This window comes from Pectinophora gossypiella, chromosome 22 (assembly GCF_024362695.1).
Source record: "Pectinophora gossypiella chromosome 22, ilPecGoss1.1, whole genome shotgun sequence".
Lineage (NCBI taxonomy): Eukaryota > Metazoa > Arthropoda > Insecta > Lepidoptera > Gelechiidae > Pectinophora > Pectinophora gossypiella.
Window position 1 is genome coordinate 7,138,115 of NC_065425.1, and position 23,708 is coordinate 7,161,822.

At 36.8% G+C, this 23,708-nt stretch overlaps 3 protein-coding genes and 1 long non-coding RNA gene across 5 annotated transcripts in view; 2 read left to right on the forward strand and 2 right to left on the reverse strand.

Moving 5' to 3' along the window:
- The window catches only part of LOC126377010 (soluble guanylate cyclase 88E), a 327,862-nt gene that overhangs the window by 107,494 nt on the left and 196,660 nt on the right, over nucleotides 1-23,708 (forward strand). The gene's annotated exons all lie outside the window — the stretch shown is intronic.
- Nucleotides 326-2,587, reverse strand: LOC126377088 (uncharacterized). Its single transcript, XM_050024745.1, has 4 exons — nucleotides 2,377-2,587; nucleotides 1,821-2,153; nucleotides 980-1,744; nucleotides 326-818 (listed from the first exon to the last, which is right to left on the reverse strand). The coding sequence occupies exons 1-4, from the start codon at nucleotides 2,554-2,556 to the stop codon at nucleotides 612-614; spliced, it is 1,485 nt and encodes a 494-aa protein (XP_049880702.1). The 5' UTR covers nucleotides 2,557-2,587; the 3' UTR covers nucleotides 326-611.
- LOC126376986 (protein polybromo-1) overlaps nucleotides 6,829-23,708 on the forward strand; it is a 35,976-nt gene continuing 19,096 nt past the window's right edge. For both annotated transcript variants that reach the window (XM_050024551.1, XM_050024552.1), the window contains exons 1-13: nucleotides 6,829-7,209; nucleotides 7,429-7,578; nucleotides 8,125-8,296; nucleotides 8,576-8,703; nucleotides 12,116-12,370; nucleotides 13,099-13,263; nucleotides 15,028-15,133; nucleotides 15,330-15,561; nucleotides 20,348-20,463; nucleotides 20,986-21,230; nucleotides 21,935-22,208; nucleotides 22,458-22,722; nucleotides 23,320-23,418. In XM_050024551.1, coding sequence (XP_049880508.1) covers nucleotides 7,081-7,209; nucleotides 7,429-7,578; nucleotides 8,125-8,296; nucleotides 8,576-8,703; nucleotides 12,116-12,370; nucleotides 13,099-13,263; nucleotides 15,028-15,133; nucleotides 15,330-15,561; nucleotides 20,348-20,463; nucleotides 20,986-21,230; nucleotides 21,935-22,208; nucleotides 22,458-22,722; nucleotides 23,320-23,418 — 2,336 coding nt within the window. In that variant the 5' untranslated portion in view covers nucleotides 6,829-7,080. The remainder of the gene's footprint in view (nucleotides 7,210-7,428; nucleotides 7,579-8,124; nucleotides 8,297-8,575; nucleotides 8,704-12,115; nucleotides 12,371-13,098; nucleotides 13,264-15,027; nucleotides 15,134-15,329; nucleotides 15,562-20,347; nucleotides 20,464-20,985; nucleotides 21,231-21,934; nucleotides 22,209-22,457; nucleotides 22,723-23,319; nucleotides 23,419-23,708) is intronic.
- On the reverse strand, nucleotides 18,185-18,886 carry LOC126377291 (uncharacterized). Its single transcript, XR_007567832.1, has 2 exons — nucleotides 18,813-18,886; nucleotides 18,185-18,439 (listed from the first exon to the last, which is right to left on the reverse strand). It is a non-coding gene; the product is annotated as an uncharacterized LOC126377291 (long non-coding RNA).

Consider the following 23,708-nt stretch of genomic DNA (forward strand, 5'->3'; position numbering starts at 1 on the left):
GAATCATTTATTTGTTGAAACTAACTTCAACCATCTTCTTCTTAGTTTTATATCAGCTTTCGTAAATTATGTAAAATTACATAGTTCTCATGTTACTGTGTCATCCTTGTATCACACTCATCTTTCTTTCATAGTTGTACTACTTGATACAGAACTAAATGAATTAGCCGAAACAACAAGAAACTTTTACATTAAAATGACCCTGAACCATTTAAAATCTTTACACCAGAAATCAGAAACTGATCTTATCATGTTACTATCTCACTTTCCAAGTTGGTTTGATATCTATTTTCCAGATGAATGTTTAACTGAAATAAAACAAGACTGAAATATAAAGGACTGTAATGTTTGAAAGCCTCTTCTGAAAAAATAAATCAAACTTATTAAGCAACAAAAATCACATGATAGGATAATACATAAGTTTAAAAACTTGAAGAACTTTTGTATTATAATAATGGCAACTCTCTTTTAAAAACAAGATGGTATACCCTAAATAAAAAATAAAAAAACAATAAAAACAAACAATATCTAACAAAACTACTTCAAAAACAGTTCTTGGATACTAAAGAAAAAAAAAAACGAAAAAGAAAAAACCGTCCAAATATCTAGCATTAATCAAAACAATCTTCACCACTCATGAATGCTTCAAAATTCCTGTCCAAAATATTTTGTTGCAGGCTTGTCATGGTCAGCCTAATTCTTTTCTTAGATTGAATCTTAGCAAAACAGTGTTTGAACAAATTGAGGTGTCTCTCCAATATTGACCAACCGGCTATGGCAATGTTGCAGATACCACAATGGTAGAGTCCTGGCCGAATCTGAAAATATTTCATAGGTTTAAGCTATATTTTGTATAGACACCTAAAATTTGCTTACTAAATGAATTAGTAAGCTAAATGTAAACATTGTAACTTAAGATATAGCTTTAGAGGTCTCTTTTCAAAATAAAAATATTTTAATACAAAACTTTTTTCCTTACCTCCCTAATATATTCGTCCGTAAAAGATGTAATAATTTCTACCTTCAACAACTTTTGCTTGTGTTCCGATTCCAAATGCACTGTTATACTTTCATAGATCCCTCCACAGATAAAGCAAAAGATGTTGTCACCCTTTGTATTAGCTCTTGTTGTCAATGTGAAGCTGAGCACATGTATTGACAATTTCATATTAAAAACGAAAAAATAAACACCTGCTCTTACAGCATCTTTTAAGAGTTCTTCAAATGGCTTGGTCTCGTAACGTGGTTTTAGTGTTTTCTTTGTTTTTTTTATTAGTCCCCTTACTTCCAAGTGGTTTGTATGATGCATTCCATGAACATGTTGTTTAAAGTTCCTTATATGAGCTGAGATAAAAGTGTGGCACAAGGAACAGTATCCTTTGCCCCCTCCCTCATTTAACTTTATGTAATTGTCTTTCCCATATTGCTTCAATTCTGACCTGAGTTTTCCCTTGTCTTGGTAAAAGGATTCTTTCTCCTCTTTCTTATTTGGTGTCCATTCTTCCTTTTTTATGTGATCTTTTTTGTGCTTGATCAATTTCGTCCAGCTGTAATCTAAAGTTGTCTGGCACAAAATGCATGTTACCAAGCTGTTTTCTTCGTCTATAACAAAAAGCCTTGTTAGCCTATCTTTTTGGGGTTTATCTTTACCATGTTCTTCGTTCCAGTGAGCTGTGAAGAGTTGTTCAGAGAATGTTTTCCTACATTTGAAGCAGAAGACTGTATCTAGAGCATCATCAACAAACTGAAAATGAAGAGTTATAATAATTGTCTCTGTAATGTTCAAAAATTTTAGAATATAAGTGTAGTGTATGATGTACCTTTCTGTAAACTGGACCATTCTCCGCAACTTTAATTTCAGCTTGTATCAATTTTATCATATGATCGGGCGAAGTTATGTGCTCATTAAAATTGTATGCAGGTATGTTACAGAGCAAGCACTGGTGATTAATAACACAGTGCCAGTCTTTTTTGAACACATAAATGTTAGATACTTTTATAGAGCCTAAAACCCTTTCAGCTATGATTTGTTTTTTTGCCGCTTCAGGATTTGCCTTCCTAATTAAATGATTCTCATCCTTTATATGACGTTTAATAATGTCATAAAAAGGTGCGACATAGTTGCAAACTTCGCAGTAGTATCTATTTTCAATCTGAAATTAAAACATGTGAATAAATATGGGCACAAAAAAATCACTGAACACAGTGCCAGGTTAACTAATAATCCTTCTGCTCATAATTATTCGGATCATATCGATACTTATAAGATGTTAAAGACATGTTTCTGATTTGCTGATAAACTGTTCGATATGTGGATACGCTATCACAGTTTTCAACAAATTGTGACCTAGTGTATCATTTAAGTACATGACTGACCTTATACACACAATCCTTTTTAAACTTATGCAGGTACTCCTGAGCCTTGAACAAACGCCTATGTTGACCCCAACGAATGTGCTTCTCCACTTCATCTTCAAGTTCAAAGGATTCGTTGCAAAGTATGCAGAAAAAGTCTATATCACCACAAAGTATGAAATTTTTGTAATATTTCAACATTGTTTTAAAGTCTTCGCTCTAATTCAGAATTAAATAGCCGGTACATTCATAAAATAAAAGAAAGAAACCCGAATCTTTTTCCTGTACCCACCAATTTAATATAAATTTGCCTTTCACTATTTGCCTTTATCTATAAAACAAGTAAAGAAAGACGATGTAAAATCTAAATAGCATTCTTTCTTTCGCATATTTCAGGCTTAACCGTTGTTAATTTGATTTGATTATTCAATTCCAATTCAATGAAGAATGCAACCGTACCGTTCCCGTTTCCCGCCAAAAAGCCTAAACGAAATTTGTTCGGAATTCGGATACACGCATAAATAGGTACTACTTTTTATTATAATATAGGTCTTGGCATGGTTTCTAAGTCAATGAGGGTCTTTCCAGTGTGTTTAGTTTATGCGTGGCGGAATAAACGGATGTTGATAATATGGGCCAAAATCTTCCCAGCTGCTGAGAGTAGAGAGATGCCTCTGTACGAACTGCAATCGGCTATATCACCTTTGCCTTTGTACAATTTGCAAATGGAAGCATCCCTCCAATCTTGCGGAACGATTTCACACTTCCATATCTTCGAGATGAGTTCGAATAACGTGTTGTTAATGTGTGGGCCGCCATATTTATACAATTCAGACGGTAGGCTATCCATCCCAGGTGCCTCAGCATTCTTTATTCTCCTTAGCGCGGCAACAAATTCGTTAAAAGTTGGTGGTTCCGCTAGATCTTCGGTGGTTGGTAGGCTTTCAAGAGAGTCGATGTACAACAATTCGGTGGACTGACTACTGGGATTCAAAACACCGTTGAAATGTTCCGCCCAACGGACAAGTTTGTCTTTTTGGTCTGTGAAACGTTGGATTTTATCCTTGCTGTACATTGGAGCTGTTTTCAAAATTCCCGAAAACAGTCTTGAGGCTCTCAAAAAACCTGCCAGACTGATTGGTGTCAGCATAAAGCTGACTGATGATTTAAATCACGTCACAGTCCGCGAAATGTATCGATAATATTTTTAGTAACTTAGAACCTTGTGATAAATTAATAATTAATAAATTAAAGTCAGATCACTGTGGTCAACAAATATCTTTCAACTTATTTGTTGACCGCTCACTGAAAAAGGATGTTACATGCAATCCCATATCAAGTAGTCGTTTAGAACAATTCAAAGATAATATGTCAAACAAATTACCAGAACTTCCTTACTGTGATGACCCAAATTTGTTATATAACTCCCTATTTAATCTAACAAAATCGGAATTTAATAAAGTATTTAAGGCAAAAACAATTAAGAAAGCAGACACACCAATTTTTAGTGACTGGGCGACGGTAGGAATTTATAAGAGTAGAAACAGGTTGTATGAACTTTACGAAGAAAGAACATACAATCATAGCGTAGCTTTTCACGACTATGTAAAACAGTATTCAAAAGTTTTCAAACGTGTTTGCGTTACCGCGAAGGCAATGTTTGTTAGCAGTAAAATTAAAGGTAGCTCAGATATTATTAAAATGACTTGGAAAGTTATTAATAGCGAAACTGGGAAAGTCAAAGCACGCGATCTCGAGTATCAATTACAAATTGACGGTAAACTACTCACAAATGATAAGCAAGTTGCTGAAGCTTTTGAAAAATTCTTTACTGACATTCCATTTTCGACTACCAAGGACTTGAAGTCATCTCCTGCACTCGCTCAATCACTTGTAAGGGAGCACATAGATACGTCCAAAGTAGATAAACTAACATTTACACACGTGAGTCCTAGGGACGTCTTAAGAGCTTTTAAATCTTTAGAAATCAAAAAGACTGCAGATCTTCATGGTCTCTCTGTTAAAGTCATTAACTCCGTGATTGATTGCATAGCTCCCTATCTATCATGTATATTTAATAAATGTGTAGACAATGGTGTGTTTCCAGATTTAATGAAGCACAGTAAAGTCATTCCATTGTTTAAAGCTGGTAGTACTTCTGACCCTACTAATTTTAGACCAATATCTATACTACCCACGCTTAGTAAAATATTTGAAAAAATTTTATTACTGCAATTACTTCAACATTTCAATTTAAACAATTTAATGTCTAATAAACAATTTGGTTTCACAAAGGGTCGCTCAACAACCGATGCTGGTGTTGAGTTAATAAATCATGTTTTTCAGGCTTGGGAGGAGTCCAAAGATGCTATTGGTGTCTTTTGCGACCTTTCCAAAGCCTTCGATTGCGTTTGTCATGATATCTTGATCGCGAAACTTCGTCACTATGGAATAACTGATAATGCCATCGCTCTTTTGGAGTCATACCTTAGTGGCCGCGTTCAGAGGGTTGATGTGCATGGCTCCAGATCGTGTGGATCTAACGTCACTATAGGCGTCCCGCAGGGCTCAATTCTAGGTCCATTTCTATTCCTAGTTTACATAAACGACCTACCTAGTCTTGTAAAACATGAGGTGGTGCTGTTTGCAGATGATACCTCCTTACTTTTTAAAGTAAAGAGACGACAAGATTCCTTTGACGATGTAAACAACGCCATTTCAGAGGTAGTGGATTGGTTTACTGTAAACAACCTGCTACTTAATGAAAATAAAACAAAATATGTTTATTTTACGTTATCGAATGTTAGTAGGCCCCTCGATTCTATTATTGTAAAAAATAAGGAATTGGACCTCACGGATACTGCTGTATTTTTGGGAATTACTTTGGACGCTAAGTTGCAATGGAGTCCTCATATTGATAAGTTGTCCAAAAGGCTCAGCTCAGCAGCATTCGCGGTCAAAAAAATTCGTTTAATAACCGATGTAGAAACCGCGCGATTAGTTTATTTTGCCTACTTCCACAGTCTAATGTCGTACGGCATCTTGCTGTGGGGTCATGCTGCAGATATGAACAGCATTTTTGTTCTGCAAAAGCGAGCCATTCGGGCGATTTACAAATTGGGACCCAAGATGTCACTTAGAAATAAATTTAAAGAAATTAATATTTTAACTTTGGCATCACAATATATCTTTGAAAACTTAATATATGTAAAAAAACATATAGGATTATTTGCAAAAAATAGCGATCGGCACATTGTTAATACCAGGAACAAAAATAAACTTGCTTTACAAGTCAGTCGTTTACATAAGATTACTAAATCTTTTAAGGGGCAATGTATACGTTTTTACAATAAGATTCCCATTGACATTCAGAATTTGCCTTTCAACTGTTTTAAGACAGTAGTTAAACAAAAACTTTACAAAAAAGGTTATTATAAAGTTAGTGATTATTTAGAAGATATGAATGCATGGGATTAACTGTCTGAGAACTGATATTAGGCAGCTAAATTACTCAATTGTATACCAATATTTTATGTTTTATGTTTATTTTTATTTTTTTAAAGAACGTCTAGGGCCCTGTGCCGAGGTTTTTCTTGCAGCTTCTTTTCCCCGGCTATACAGGTTGTGAGAAGCTGCAGTAGTTTTAGGCGGATGAGACGTTCGTTATGTAAAATTGACGATTCAAAGTGTAACTATGTTACCTACTGAATAAAGATATTTTTGAATTTGAATTTTGAATTTGAATTTGCTGTATTTCATTGACTTTGTCCACCCACCACTCTTTAAGGCTATGATGAGCTTTCCTCCGTTCAGAAACATCTGGTAAGAGAAGACTACGTCTGTAGTTCTCCACGAGCTTCTTGATTTCCATGTCGGAATCATCGAACCAATCCTGGTTTCTCCGTTCTGGTTTCCCAATAACTCGTAGCACAACTAAGGAGATGTTCGGCGAAAGAACGCCACCTCTTATCGACATGCGCGTCTTCTGCGATGTCTGGCATATCGGTATTGAAAGCATCATCTAGCTCCTCTGTTAGTTGAACATCGTGGATTAACTTTTGACAGTCTAACTTTGCTGGGATCTTGTGGGCAGCTCGACGTAAAAATACAATGTAAAGGTAAGGCAAAGGTATATACATATAAAAATAATTGTTGTATGATATTTGGATTTTGTTGCTACCTAATTTGCTTCTCTTTATTTTGATCAGAATAATAATGGGTGGTAAACAAAGACCTTGTATATACTTGGTCTTAGGTGGTAAATGTGTTAGGTTAGGGTAATCATTTATATCCAAAAACAAAGATAGCATAATATATGTCTGTTATCCATGAAATTAGAAGGTTAAACAAAGAAAAATCTGTACAGCGCAATCTATTTTTTTTTGAACGTACCCTGGAAGTGGAAAGTAGTCTCATCATTATGTATGAAACCAGGCCGAAACCCGCTGAAAGAAAAAGAGAAAAGACGCCATATTTAATCTGTGGTTACATTTGTGTAATTGTGTATGCAAATCTCAAAAAACATCGATTTCAAGAATATTTAACAAATTACACAGAAAATTAAAAAATATTATACCCATTTTCTTTCCTCAGATATATATCCACTTAATAACCAGTAGAAACTAGTGGAATTATGTGACCGTTTTGTGTGCAAACTGCTTTTATTTGTAGTTGGTACCGCGGTACCCTTATTTTGGTTAATTCGGGGCACATTTCGTGCTGAAGATGAGTAAAAGGCGTCGAGCATCATCAGTTGCTAGCCGTGGAGCTGACGGCGACGACAGTGATGATGTTAGTGAGATTAGCAACCCTGGGCCGCCGCCCTCCACTCGAAAAAGGAAGAAGTTGGATCCCGTAAGTATTCAACACATTCCGTATTCCTCCTTGTTTGTGTAAGGTTTTGAATCATCATAATTTATTATATTGTTACTTGTTTATCTGATACGTAGACTAATACGACTAATATTATACCTTTCGTTCGCTATTTTGCACCCTTGATCAAGTTGATTTACTTTAGGCAAGGCGAGTTTAGGCGGACGGACTATTTCTTTTAAATTAACTGTAATTTTTCAGGGTGATCTATGTCAGCAACTATATGACACAATCAGGTCTTACAAGAAGGAAGATGGCTCATCTCTGTGTGACTCCTTCATCAGGGCTCCAAAAAGACGTCAGGAGCCTCAATACTATGAAGTTGTTACTCAGCCTATTGATTTGTTGAGGGTAAGTATAAGGTGATTCCATGATTTCGCCAAACTTCGCCCCCCCCCCCCCCCCAACTACTTTTCTCTTGTTACAAGGTATATGGCAAACTCCATTTAGATTCTCTCTACCTATATTCTAATTACAGAACCTACAAATGAAAGGTCAATGACCCCTGGTATGCAACCTTGCAAGTTGCAAGTGATAAAAGAGTAATAGGCTAGTTTCAAATCAAGTACTGTTTATCATACATCAGAACATGAAATTACTGTGGAATTTAGAAAAACATGATAGTCTTATTATATTTTTCTTGCTTAAATCATAAATAAGTTAATTTTTTAAAAGAAACTGTTTCATCAGTTTTAGATGTGGCTTTATTTAGTAATCAGAATTTCATAATTATGCTTAACTTTGATCACATAATGCTTACTCACAGGCCACGAGTGTCTTAAGTCAATACAGTAGCGAGAATATCCTCTATCCTTTTAGTATAAATATGTAACGTTTAAAGGCATTTTTCCTTCTATAAAAGCACCTTTTTAATTCCCATATTTTATTATTACCTAGGTACAACAAAAGCTTAAAACCGATACATATGAGGACATAGAAGAGTTGTCAGCAGACATAGAATTGCTGGTGAACAACGCGAAGGCATTCTACAAGCCTAATAGCGTTGAGTATAAAGATGCCATAGAGTTGTGGAAGATCTACACGCAAAATAAACAGGCTCTGGAAAATGGTGGGTTTTAGAATTAATGGTCTGTTAGTTTTAGTGTTTAAATGTTTCATATTCATATACATAATATAATCTTGATTTATTTATTTATTTAATCCAATTAAAAAGTCCCATACAAATACATTCATATACCTTAACCTAATATACAAAACGTTTATATAAAAGCATATTTATTATTATCATTGTTGCTAATAAAACCAAACCATAGATTTCCTAATCTTGATGTTTCCTTCATTTACTTTTTCACTTAACTTTTTAATTTTCTTTTTATATTTTTTTAAGGAGAAGAAATTAAGACTCCGAAGCAGTCCCGCAATGGTTCCTCAAGCAGAAGGTCGGATGTGGCTGAGGATCTCTCTGAGACCTCCACCAACAATGAGGAGGACATCTTTGAAGAACTGTTTAATGCTGTAAGTTCAATTCAGTTATTCTTTGATTATTGTTAGAATAACACAATTTCAAACCAGGTAGCCTGTACAGGGGGTTAAGATGCCTCATCAAAAAGAAATATTATAATGTGACATGTATTAGTAAGTGGAGGCATCACATTCTATCATCAAGCAAAAGACCAGTGGAAATAAAAGTGGAAAAGTTTGGTGTTCTCAGGCTTCATTTTATTTGTGCCACAAGAAGTAAAATAATAAAGTATTTTGTTTATGTTATTGATTAAATATATATTACCATATAAAAGTATTTACTAAGTTTCTGTATTTTATGTTAGAAATAAACGTAAATAATCCTTTACAAAACCTTTTTATACATAGTTTCTAATAATAAGTAATAAGTTTAAAAAGAACATTTAAATAGGAAGTTGTCAAAAGCTTCAGACCCAGAGTAAACCTTAAGGTGATGTGTTTCAGTCAGCTAGGTAACGCTGCGTCAGTAGATGGCGTTACTTCTGCAGTTTTCGTATTTTTTTCCATTTATTCGTTTAGTGTTGAGTTCTGACCCAGTGAAATGTTAGGTGGCGAAATCTTACATACATTATCTTTAAGTTAAGCTACAATTTTGAAGTATTTACTGAAGATATCATATTGAAACATTGCATCAAAAGTTGGTGTCATTTCAATTTGTGTACAAACACGAAGCTGTCACACACACATGCGAACTAGGTTAGCTATTAAAAGAGATGCATAATTTGAAGTCTACTTCTAACTTCTAAATGGCGCATTTGGTAAAGCAGTAGCCGCCATTCTTAAGGTTCACGGTTCAAACCCAACTGCATGTTTTAATTGTTTTTACTTTTTGTATTTTTTTTTACAATTGAATTTGGCGAACCCGTCTATTTGTTACGGAATTTTCAAAAAGTATCACTTTTACCAATAATATTATAATTAAGTATACAATAATTTACTTTGCACTAAAGTACCTTCCGTAATTTCCGTATTTTTTATTTTGTAAAATTCTAACAGGCATTAATCGCATCAGTGAACATGCGGCTAACTAAAAAACTACTGAACGGATTTTCATACGGTTTTCACCAATGAGTAGAGTGATTCATGGGCGTGCTTTAGGGTTTATAATTTATACAAGTATTTTTTTTGTATAAAATGGTTCAAAAATGATGATGAATGTCAAACATAATTATCGTTACAAATATAGCCGACTTGGAGCTTTCGGCGAAAACGCTGCCTGAGCCCATTGAGATATAACAAAACAACGTATGGTTGAATTGTTCCTTTTTTGTAGGTATACCGAAAAGTCCACAATATGTCATAATAATTATATTGTGTATAAAGAATTGTGTATATGTATTGTATGATTTTACAAATAACGATCACAGTACAGTAATAATAAGGTAGATTTTTCCTAAATTGCGTAGGTTCAAACTTTGTCGCATCGCGTTTGAAAGATGTAATAGCGCTTCAGGACGTCCCGCAAGCACGGCGCTGATGTCGCAGTATCCGCATATAATTATTATGACTTGTCATTTAGTTCCAATAAAATCCGCGGGACTTCATACGTATGTCAGTGACAGCTGGTGATAGCATGCGGGACACTTAGCACCTAAACGAATTCTATGTTGTTTTCGCGCCCAGTCCAGACGACTCACAGCGCATTTCTGGACATATATTTACGCGTGGTGTTTATTGTTAGGTTAGTTAGTTCAGGTTAGGACGTCTTTTTATAACGAGGACGTTAAAAAAAGACGAGGCTGGGTGGGACGTATTGAAGTAGTATTTCCATATATACGCGGCCTGAAATGGGCTGTTTCGGGGACCTGAACTGGTTGCTGTCGAACTTATTATCACGTTTTCTTGATTAAAATTCATAAATAAGTCAAATAGAAAAAAGAAAAAAGATTTTATTTAGTTTTAGATCTGTCATGATGTCTGTGATGTTTGTTTATTATACATAAGAATTTCAAAATTTATCTTATTTTTTTTCCCAAAGGGCAAGGCAAAGGGAACTATGAACATACAGCCATGTCTTGTGTTTTTTTTTTCTTGATGATGATTAATGAAATGATGAAACCTAAGCCCCCACCCTCGGAGCAGACTCCTACTCCGAACCCCAAACGAAGTAAGCGGCTTGTTGGCGCAAAGCGAAAATAGATAGGTACACTTTGTTTATTGAATATTCCGATTTAATAATACTATCGGGAATGTTTTCCGACTAATGTGTTCATTAACCACAAAACACCACTTCGTATTGATTATTTACATTATTCAATGAAGAAAGCAACCTTCCCGTTCCCGGTCCCACCAAAAAGTCCGCGACAAAGAGAATATAAATAAATCTGTATGTTGGATGGAAAAACAATTAATTATAAATGACTACTATTTAGGCCGGCAAATGCAACAACTTCTTTTTTGATTTGGTTTTCCCCGAATACAGCCATTTCATTTTATGTATTGATTTTTTATTATAATATATGTCCTCTTTTAAAACACGGTATTTACCCATTATTTAAAAATGTTTAAATAAGATACGTTATTACAAAAATATTTTTCCAATATTCCTTTTCTCAGATTGTAGTATTTTTAGTTTTTTATTTATATTTATTCTCTTCATACAAAATCTCTTTATAAATTGTCACTGACATTCTATTACACTTGTCAAGTAGTCAAAGCCTTTAGAAAAAAAAACTATCACGCACACAAACTAACATTGACACCTCTACACGCTCAGCAAATACACTGTAATCTGCACCACTACAAATGTAGAATTGATCAAAATTGAGGGTCTGAAATATGGTACTTCTCGTATTCGGACCCTAAATTTTTGTTAGTTTGCGAAAATAATACACCAAAATATTACTATTTATCGGTTTTATAACAATATTCCTCTATCCGTTTTCCTGTAGCACTGCATCAACTTTTGTATGGAAAACGAATCACCTTAAGAAAATAGGATGGGTTTACTATAATATTTTTTATTGTTTGTTGTAGACCTTCAAGTAGTGACAAAAATGTGTAGAGCTCATTTGGCTTAGTTTATCTATGACAAAAATAATAATTTCGATCACCGAATGGTGTGTTTACACTTACGCCATCTATTGTCACCGTAACGTGTAGCGAGTGTCAAACAACCAAAAGGCCCAAAAGCTTTAAAAGTTCTGATAATAGTATATATAACTAGCAAATTGTCTTCTCCCTCGCCTATATCCCGTGTCTCTTGGGTTGGTCCTAGACCTTATACGCCACTTTGGGCGTTGTTGTGTTATTTGAGGTTTCAAGCCCGTCGTCTTCTAATCCCTGACTGTCGCGGATGAAAATTGAAGTATTCTTGAATCGCTTGCTGTCTGGATCCTCAATGTAACTAAATATTGTTTGAGAAGTGCTTTTTGTGGTGTTTTATTTGCATCAATCTATGTTTCAGGTAATGACGGCCAATTTAGACGGACGTCCTTTGTACTCGGCCTTCCAGTTCCTCCCATCGAAGCGCCGCTACCCTGACTACTATAATGTGACCGACCAGCCCATAGACTTGAAGACCATAGCGCAGAAGATACAAGGTGGAGAGTACTCCACACTTGCAGACCTGGAGAAAGATCTGCTGCTTATGGTCAGGAACGCTTGCCACTTCAACGAACCTGGCAGCCAGATATACAAGGATGCCAAGATGTTAAAGAAGGTATCTTTTTTATTTTTTTAAAGATGATATATCAATCAGGCAGTCATATGGCAAATAGTACATATTATTATAATAGAAGAAATGTTCCTTTTTTACGTCATGATGCCATTCCAATTTACAATAATGTAATGTAGGAATTTGACGCGTCGGTAAACTCGAAAAGCGCATCATAAATGGTGTACTCTTTATTCTTACACTTATTCTCCTTGCCATCTTATAATTACACCTTGGGAGCCGTGATAGCCCAGTTGGTAAAAAGCTTGACACTGTGAAGTTGCCGGTTCGAATCCAGCATAGGCCTAAACCAATGATTTTCTCGAAATTGTTTTCGAATTCCTGTTTGGGTTATAAATAATTATCATACGCTCAGCGGTGAACGAAAACATCGTGTGAAAACCCCACATTCCCCAAAAATACGTTTTGGAGGTATGTGACCTAACCTAGAGGTATATTGGGCTGGTTTTCCCTTCGGGTTGGAAGGTCAGTCTGATAGTTGCTTCTTTAAAAGACTGGACCTTGTTAAAAACTTATCCTGATGATCTCATTACACATCTCTTAATTTTTACATATGTCCTCGCCTTATGGTTGTCTGGAAGAAATCGCTTTAAGCGATAATGCCGCCATTTGCCATGTACCTATTTAAGAGTCTTTTGTAAATATTTCATTTTATTTTGGTGCAATAAAGTATATTTGTATATACTGATTCTTCTCCACTTCTCCTACCCAAGGTAATCCAGGTCCGCAAGCAAGAGCTGGACCAGCACGGTCGCGGCGGCCCGCCCAAGACGTCGGAACGTATCCGCAGCAAGCGTAACTCGCGCGTCGGCCCCGTGCCCTCGTCGCGCGCACTCGCCATCATGGAGCCGCCTAGCTCCGACGACGAACATGTTAAGGTATACATAACATAAGAAATACTTTATTGCACAAACAGAAAAAAAACAAAATACAAAACGAAAGAGAAATAGAATGAGTACAGTACGCGGCAATAGTATACTACGCGTTTGTAAGTGAATTACATTCAATATATGTTATAATGCAATGTAATAGAATAAAAATAAACTTGCTGCCGCAGACGGATACCTATCCGTGCTAATGACGATAAAAACTACCTATTTCTCCCATCAGGTGTCGCTACTGTTGAGTGTTCTTAAATTTTGACAGTTCCCCATACTATTTGAGTAAACAAACATTATTTTTTTGGTTATATTTTAACACTATAACCCTTTGCGCAACGTTTATGAAAAATTATAGTGTTATATTTATTCCGTAGAGAGAAAGAAAGTAGAAAACTTAAAAAAAAACTTATTTTCAATCAAAACTGCCTTTTATAACTGCTGCTTTTCTTCGTAACTCATCCTTCAGATGGGAAGGTAAGATTAGGAACAAATAAAAGGGACGAGAATTCCATAGTAATTTCGTGTTATGACGTTTAGTAAAATGTAACGGATTTCACTAGTTGGAAACTAGCCTATTTGCGCCGGTTGAAGTGTCGCGAATGCAGAATAGAATTGCTTTTAAATTGTAATACTGTTGATGACCTGTCTATATTATTCATAAGACCCTACAGCTATGATAACAGGTCTTCATTTGGGCTGTACCGCAAAGTACTCCACTCCTAAATTTTAATACCGTTATCATGCGGATTTCAGGCAAAGCAGTGGTATGAAAGACGCAGAGTGCCCAATGGGCCGATAAGGGGCCGTGACGATAAAGTCGAAAAAGAATCGGTATGACAAAGGAATATGAATCATATTCCAAATTGAACTTATTTGAAGCATGGAGTTTGAGAGGGGAAAGGAAAACGCGTATTCTAGTACCACTACTTAGGCAATATGTATATATCAATGCGTATGAAATTATAGCAAATATTATTTGATAAATATGCCTAATATTTATGATATTTATTTACAGAAACATATTAGCTGTCATATTGTTGTTATTATAGATAGCTTGTTTCACTTTGCTGTCTGATTGAAGTTGTGCTGATTTTTTTTATTATTAGTGGTGTGTGAGATTAAGCTGCGGGTCCACTTGACTGGAATCGGACCGTACAGATTATCAGCAGGTTACCGTACAAATTAAAGAGTAGTAGTCTACGTGGCGGTCTGTTTGTCGACGAACTGTCAACGACAAACTTTTTTCTGTTTTCAAAGATAACTGTCAAACTAGACTTAGTTTCAGCTCGCGCCACCATGAGCGCTATTGTCGTCTCCATAAATGCCGGATGCCAGTACTTTACCAGCGATTATTTATTTTGAAAAGATTTCGTTACTAGACTAAAATGTTTAACTTTTAATATATTTCTAGGTTTTAGACTTTGACTCAGTGAAAAGGTGTTTGCTGGGAGTTCCGTTATCTTATAAGATGGGTAACTCTGCTTTAGAGAATCACATTTCTGTATTTACAAATTGCTTTAAAACAAATGACGTCCGACATGAACTTGCTGATCTAGTGAATGTGTTTTCTATAGATAATATTTTCCATAAAAAGCATGGAATTCTGATGTTCCGATTCCGTTCAAGTAGACACGAGGTATCTACTATGTATGATATCATACGTATGTAGTACGAGTATGGTTACAGGATCCCCTATTTAATGGTCATTCTCCTTTAATTAAAGGGTTATTGAATGGTGTTTGAATATAAATATGGTTTCAGCACTCAGAGGAAAGTGGTGGTGATAGCGATGAAGAGAAAATAGATAATGAGGATTCACCTCAATGGAAGTTGTTTGAGACCATCAAGAATCATTTGGGACCTAACGGTAAGTTACTACTAGGCACAACTGTTATTGTCTTTTTGTGTGTGGGCCACACTATTATAATAAACTATGTAAAAGGGCGCCACACTAAACTACGATGTAGCCGAGAATGGGACAAGCTTACCTAGAAAGTGCCGATTCATTCTAGCCTCTCAGTCCAGAGTATGCTCGCTTATATGTATAAACATATTTCTTCCAGGTACGCCAATGTCAGAACCGTTCTCGAAGCTTCCATCGCGTCGTGCCTACCCAGACTACTACAAGGAGATAAAGAACCCCGTGTCCCTCAACCAGATCAAGAACAAGATACGCCGAGGCAGCTATGGCACTCTATCAGAGGTGGCTGGCGATATGAACATCATGTTTGAAAACGCTAAGCAATATAACGTGCCCACTTCCAGGCTCTACCGGGATGCGGTTAAATTGCAAAGGTGAGTGTCATATTTGCGATGTTAAAAAAAAAAAACTATTCTCAAGTGAAAAATGTGGGTGCTCAGTTCGTCTTAATTCTGAGTAGCCCATTTATTAATGTAGTCGTGAGCTTATGTTGTGTTCAATCATTAAAATTTTCTTCAAACATATTATATTAGTGAACATAGTTTACCAATGATTGAAGAGATTTACAGAGGACTAACATAATATACACATAGACATATTCTTGGCTGACACTTTCTTGGTCGCTTTCATCATTTTGTTATCTTTAAATTATTATTTTTTTAATTTACATTTTACTTTTTTGCTTTTCTTTTGTGAAATTAGATTTAGGCTAGTTTATCTTTGCTGTAAGTCCATTGCATGCCGTTGTCACCTATAATTAGGGTAACAATTACTTTGTCATTTAATGAAGATCTTTACTATAAGAGATTTGTTAACTCTGTTGGTGACCTTTAATAAATAAATAAAATAAACGAGTTAATATATTTTAAAAAGCTATTTATTAGGAATAATATAAACATGTTACATTATAATAAACTTAAATCTCTAAACTAATTACACGAGACCGTAGTCCGTTACAATGGGCATAGTAGTGTCCGACACTTTCCTAATCCGGTCCTGGTATGAAACGGTGTAGTGGGCAGGGGCCTTAAGTAGTTGATTAGTATTTCAGTCCACCATATCAGCGTGCAATTATTCCTTTTTATTTATTGGCTCGTGCATACGGGGGTAGAGTACGGATGCTCTCTTGAAATCGACATAGAACTCGTAGTGTCCGACAAGTTCCTAATACGCTCATGTGAGTGGGCAAGGAGCCTTTTGCAATTGATTAGTATACCAGCTTAATTTGTAATTTTTCTGTATATTTATTGCCATTCACAGCGGCCGCTTGTGGCCAGTGTTTCTTTTCATGAGCAGTTTTCTATTCTATCAGTTGATCAGCATACCCGGTTTGATTGCGTTTATTTCTTCTTTATATTTATTGCCGTTCACATAGGCCGCTTGTGGCCAGTAGCTCATTTCATGAGCAGTTTTCTAATCTATCGGTTGATTAGCATACGTACTAGGTTTCCTCGCGTTTATTTCTTCTTTATATTTATTGGCGTTCACTTAGGACGCTTGTGACCAATAGCTTTTTTCACGTGCAGTATTCTATTCTATCAGTTGATCAGCATATACCCGGTTTGCTTGTGTTTATTTCTTCTTTATATTTAGTGGCGTTCACATAGACCGCTTGTGGCCAGTGTTTATTTTCACATGCAGCTTTCTATTCTATCAATTGATTAGCATACCCGGTTTCCTTGCGTTTATTTCGTCTTTATATTTATTACCGTTCACATAGACCGCTTGTGGCCAGTGTTTCTTTTCACGTGCAGTTTTCTATTCTATCAGTTGATCAGCATACCCGGTTTGATTGCGTTTATTTCTTCTTTATATTTATTGGCGTTCACATAGGCCGCTTGTGGCCAGTAGCTCATTTCATGAGCAGTTTTCTAATCTATCGGTTGATTAGCATACTAGGTTTCCTTGCGTTTATTTCTTCTTTATATTTATTGGCGTTCGCTTAGGACACTTGTGACCAATAGCTTTTTTCACGTGCAGTTTTCTAATCTATCAGTTGATCAGCATACCCGGTTTGATTGCGTTTATTTCTTCTTTATATTTATTGCCGTTCACATAGACCGCTTGTGGCCAGTGTTTATTTTCACATGCAGTTTTCTATTCTATCAATTGATTAGCATACCCGGTTTCCTTGCGTTTATTTCTTCTTTATATTTATTGCCGTTCACATAGACCGCTTGTGGCCAGTGTTTCTTTTTCATGGGCAGCTTTCTATCAATTGATTAGCATACCAGGTCTACTTGTGTTTATTTCTTCTTTATATTTATTAGCGTTCACAGAGCCCGCTCGTGGCCAGTTGCTGTTTTCATGAGCAGTTTTCTATTCTATCAATTGATTAGCATACCCGGTTTCCTTGCGTTTATTTCTTCTTTATATTTATTGCCGTTCACATAGACCGCTTGTGGCCAGTGTTTCTTTTCACGTGCAGTTTTCTATTCTATCAGTTGATCAGCATACCCGGTTTGATTGCGTTTATTTCTTCTTTATATTTATTGGCGTTCACATAGGCCGCTTGTGGCCAGTGTTTCTATTAGCATACCAGGTTTCCTTGTGTTTATTTCTTATTTATATTGGCGTTCATACGGGCCGCTTGTGTTCAATAGCTCTTTTCATGAGCACTGTTCTATTCTATCAGTTGATTAGCATACCCGGTCTGATTGAGTTTATTTCTTCTTTATATTTATTGGCGTTCACATAGGCCGCTTGTGGCCAGTGTTGGTATTCATGAACAGTTTTCTATTCTATCAATTGATTAGCATACCAGGTTTCCTTGCGTTTATTTCTTCTTTATATTTATTGCCGTTCACAGAGCCCGCTCGTGGCCAGTTGCTCTTTTCATGAGCAGTTTTCTATTATATCAGTTGATTAGCATACCCGGTCTGATTGCGTTTATTTCTTCTTTATATTTATTGCCGTTCACATAGACCGCTTGTGGTCAGTGATTCTTTTTCATGGGCAGCTTTCTGTCAATTGATTAGGTTTCCTGTTCTCTATCAGCAATAGCTCTTTTCACGTGCAGTTTTCTATTCTATCAATTGATTAGCATACCAGGTTTCCTTGTGTTTATTTCTTCTTTATATTTATTGGCGTTCACATAGACCGCTTGTGGCCAGGTCAATCCTACGGATATTTTTTATATGTCTAATGTTCTAATTGATTAATGTTCCATTTCAGTTCACTTGTAATTATTTCTTCATTAGATTTAACTGCTTTCGCGAAGACCATTGTCGATATTCTTACTGGTAATTATTTCTGAAAAGTATAAAAGCTTAATTTAATATTATCATCATTAATTTAAGAGCCACGCTCTTGTCGATGTAGCATTTTCCATGCTACATTTTATATAATACATATAAATCTGGTTTAAATTAGATATCTGTATGACTGTATATTACAAACGAAATGTAGAGCATAATTTCACTACTGCTTTATTTTTAACAATTTGCTTGTCTAAACGGTAAAATATGTATTATTGTAATGAAAAAAAAATGAATAACTCGATGAAATACTAAACCACATAGGGATTTCTCCTATAGACAAATATTTATGCAAATATAGTGTAAAGTGTACGGCGAAACATTATTTATTATAAAAGTAAAACCAGAAGAAAATAAATTAAACTTACATAATATTCACAAAATGTTGTACCCATATCCACACTTAAAATACGTGTTACCACCACAAGTGACTCGCACTGAATGTCTATGCTGTTGTATAAACCTGTTAGTTTATTACTCACCTATTATACCTTTTAGAACGCCACAGGACGCCATTACAAAAGGGGCGGAGCTTATGCTCAGGTAACAAGGTAGACAATGCGAACTAACGGGGTTTGAATGACGTCATTGACTAAATACCACGCTGCAAAAATAGACCGTGTAATATAATTTATAAAAACTTATAAGTTGCAAGAGACGATTAGTAAAGGAATTAATTTGATTAAGATACATTAACTTCCTTCAAATATTTTTGTGTGCCTTACTGGTGCAGTCGAACAAAAGAACCCACGTCAAAATACTGTATACAAGTGGATATTATTTTTTTTATTGTTGTTTTTTTTACAATGGCTTTACAAAATCTTCTAGAATTATCGCTCAAAATAATAATAATAATCCACAATGACAAAATTCTACTCAAAATAAGTATCTACTTACCTAAGTAGTAAATCTTGTAAAGGTAAGGGACTTTGAAGATTTCTCAGAATTAGATTTCACTTGACGGTATTGTTTATTGTGGAGCTAAGTAAGTCAGGTAACGAGCAATTCTTGGTAATCCAGTGTTATCGCTACTATTTGCTATTTTAATATTCTTACTTGCTGCCTTTAACTGTTTGGAGCTAAGCTGAATATTTGAATTAGTCATAAAGGTTAGGTTTCTTTGAAAATACCTATTATGTTCAGCTTTCAAGGTCTTCACGATGTTTTCCTTCGCCGTTCGTTACAGTCATCATCATCTCATATCTACCTACTGATAGGTTATTATAAGATTAGTGATTATCTAGAAGATATGAATGCATAAGATTAATTGTCTGGGAACTGATATCAGGCAGCCAAATTACTAAATTATATATCCGTATTTTATGTTTTTTTAAGAACGTCTAGGGCCCTGTAGCGAGGTTTATTCTTGCAGCTTCTTTTCCCCGGCTATACAGGTTGTGAGAAGCTGCAGTAGTTTTAGGCGGATGAGACGTTCGTTTTGTAAAAAATGACGATTCAAAGTGTAACTATGTAACCTACTGAATAAAGATATTTTTGAATTTGAATTAGCTTCCGCCAGTTCTTATACTTGACGCCCATCTTATGTCGCCACACTCTTATTTGCGTTTGAGAAGCAAACTCCCGGTGTATCACAGGATCATAGTGAACAATCATCATCATCAGCCGTATGACGCCCACTGCTGGGCATAGGCCTCCCCCAAGGATCTCCACGACGATCGGTCCTGCGCGGCCCGCATCCAGCGGCTTCCCGCGACCTTCACCAGATCGTCGGTCCACCTTGTAGCGGGCCTACCCACTGAGCGTCGTCCGCCACGTGGTCACCACTCCAGAACCCTTCCGCCCCAGCGGCCATCGGTTCTCCTCGCTATGTGTCCTGCCCACTGCCACTTCAGCTTTGCAATATTAAATGTTATAATTATTCATTTTTTTTATTCTATATCAGATTGATGCAACAGCGCGTGCAAGAGTTGCTGGATATAGTCCAAAGCTCGTCCAGCGACGATGAGAGCTTATCCTCAGTCAAGAATCAGGCGCAGGTCAACACGCCCAGACCCAGAGGTAATGTATATTTATATATTTACATGCAATATAGTCGTAATCTCTATTTATATATAAACGTCCTACATACGTCCCACTGCTGGGCATTGGCGTCCCACAGCGTGGAGCGTACTCCACAACGCTGCTCCCCTAATGGCTGCTGGAGGCATTTGGACTAGTATCCCGGAACCAACGGCTTAACGTACCTTTTGAAGCACGGACTCATCTTACTTTTTCGGACAACCAGGTGATTCAGTCCGTAATGTCCTAGCGAAACAAATAACAGCCCCCGTGGTCTGGTGGCTAGGGTATTGTCCTCACGATCTAGAGACCCGGGTTCGATTCCCGATGAGGGACACTCGAAAATCACAATCTCTTTTTGCAGAACACAAAAACAAATTCGAAAATCATTGCTTTAGGCCCGTGATGGATTCGAAGCTGCAACCTCACAGTAAAAGTCAAGTGGTTATCCAGCTGGGCTACCACGGCCCTGCGGGAGTAAATATGTAATATTGTTATATAAAGTTCTCTTCTTCCCCCCAGGTCGTCCGCGAGTAAACCCCCTCCCAGTGTCCGCGTCGCCAGCAAGCTCTCCCGCTCCCAAATCCAATCTCCCCCTCAAGAAAAAACTCCACTACATCGCCCGTCAGCTAATGGAGTTCACCTGCTCTGATGGGAGACAACCCATGCTGCTGTTTATGGAGAAACCCAGCAAGAAGTTGTATCCGGAGTACTACAATGTGATTGACAGGCCAATTGATATGATCACCATTGAGGCTAATATTAAGGTGAGTAATCTTCTTCTATCGTGTAGATTGTGAGGTGGATTACCAACCCCATCAACCCTGGTGTCAGGGTTATTACTGAGACGCCATAGGCCCCTGACATGACTCATGTAGCGACTACTAACTTACATCAGTAAGTAATAACCGGGACCAACAGCTTAACGTGCCTTCCGAAGCACGGTTCAATTTACTTTTTGGGCAATCAGGTGATCAGCCCGTAATGTCCTAACCAAACTAGGGATCACAAAGTGATTTTTGTGATTTGTCCCCACCATCAGGTGAGTAATGAGTATTATATTGTTATCATTTTGTAATTTTCCGTAACATAAATGTAAAGATAAACGTGCAATAATAATTATATATGTGGGAAACGGAACGTAATGAAATGAAAGAGGTGATGGAGCGAAAGAGAAGGGTAATGCGTGGGAGAGGGGATAGAAGAGGAATGGCGGCGAGACGAGTGTGTGCGTGATCGTTAGTTTTTTTTTGGATGTCCTTTATTCAAATAATTAGCAATACGTCACAAATGCAAGCATATTTTTTTTATTATAAATTAAAAATATAAAGAAGTTAATTAGAAGTTACTTTTTTTCATTCGACCCATGCATCACTTTTTTGACATGATTTTTTTGCTTAACTGTACGTTACTTGATAATGAAACCTGTAAATTGTGAAGGTTACCTACATCATTCATCATTTCCCCACAGAATGATCGCTACAACTCAATAGACGAGATAGTATCAGATTTCCGTCTAATGTTCTCAAATTGCCGCCAATTCAACGAAGAAGGTTCAATGATATACGAAGACGCGAACCTTCTAGAACGCGTGCTGAACGAGAAACTCAAAGAAGTGAACAGCAATTACGAACGGAAGACGCCGTTGAAGACATTCAAAGCTGCTAAGTCGAGGCAGCTTTCGCCGTTTGAACAGAAACTTAGGACGCTGTATGACGCCATAAGAGATTATAGGGATCCTAAAGGTTGGTTATGTTGTATTTAATATTTCTTATTCTGTCTTTTTCGTTATAATACTGGAGAGTAGTGTTGTCTATTCCTCTCAGCTATTCTTTTTTTGAATTAATTTATGATTAATGTTATTCCTTTCGAAAACAATTATTCATGGTATTCATTTCTTTAGTACTCAATTTTTCTTTGGAAGGGTGCAATAGTCTGTCCAGCAGTTTCATGTACAACGTTATTTTAAATAAACGTTTCATTCTTTTCGACAGCCAACCGCCAACTAGCCCTGATCTTCATGAAACTACCGAGCAAAACCGAGTACCCAGACTACTACGAACTCATAAAGAACCCGATAGACATGGAGAAGATCGCCCATAAACTCAAGAACGGGGTCTATTCCTCGGTCAACGAACTCGCGTCAGACTTCATACTGATGTTCGATAACGCCTGCAAGTATAATGAACCGGACTCGCAGATATATAAAGACGCTTTGATACTGCAGAGGGTTTGTTTGCAGACGAAACAGTTGCTTAGGTAAGTTACTTCTTACATACATACACAAGATTACGCCTATTTCCAGTTAGGCCGAGACCACAGAATTACATTTACCCACCACTTTCGCTTCTTCCCCACCCGTCGAAGTGAGGACTTCGATGAGAGGGCCGCATGAGGATGCAAGTTCGCCGGTTTCGAATACGCTTGACCTTGGCTTTCATTTAAACATCAAGCAGGGATAACATGCGCAGCGTTTTGTCGAAATCGGTAATCGAGTTTGTTTTTTCCCTAACATGCGTGTCACGTGATTTTGTTCGTATTTTGACAGAACGACATGACGTATTTGGGTTCACATATTAGCACCAATCGAATCCATAAAATGACCGTGACAACATTTTATCACGTTGCGTATGTTAGCCCTACTGGATTTCATCGTGATATGTTCGCCTAAGCCTTCGTCTTCTGACTCTACCGCTTAGACTCGCATCAAATCTTTTTGGTAATTCAATTATCAAATAATTCCATTGAACTTGAACTTGATTTCTTGGACTTGAACTTCGCTTGTTTATTTTTTATTGGTAAGGCGGAAGGAATGTAAATGCGATACATTTATCGAAACCGTTATTCGGTCAACAGGGAAGACGACGATGCTATACCCGACGTGCCGGCTCTAGTTCAAGAGTTACTGCTAACACTGTTCACTACGGTCTACAACCACCAAGATGAAGAGGGCAGGTGAGATGGCAACAGAAATATAATAATAATAGGTGGCCCATCCAGTGAGTGGCGAGTCACCGCCTGCTCATTGTATCCATGTTACCAACATTGGACGAGCAGGCACCATAGTCCCCCATAGCCCCAATATCCGGTCCACTAACCCCCAACCCAATAGCCCAGTTCCCTTTGTTCCCATATTCTGCAATAGTCCTACACAAACCGGGGATTGTCTTTGGGTGCACTCCCATAGTGTATACAGGGATAATCGCCGTTTGGTGTCACATCACATTTCGATTAAATTGTCTTAA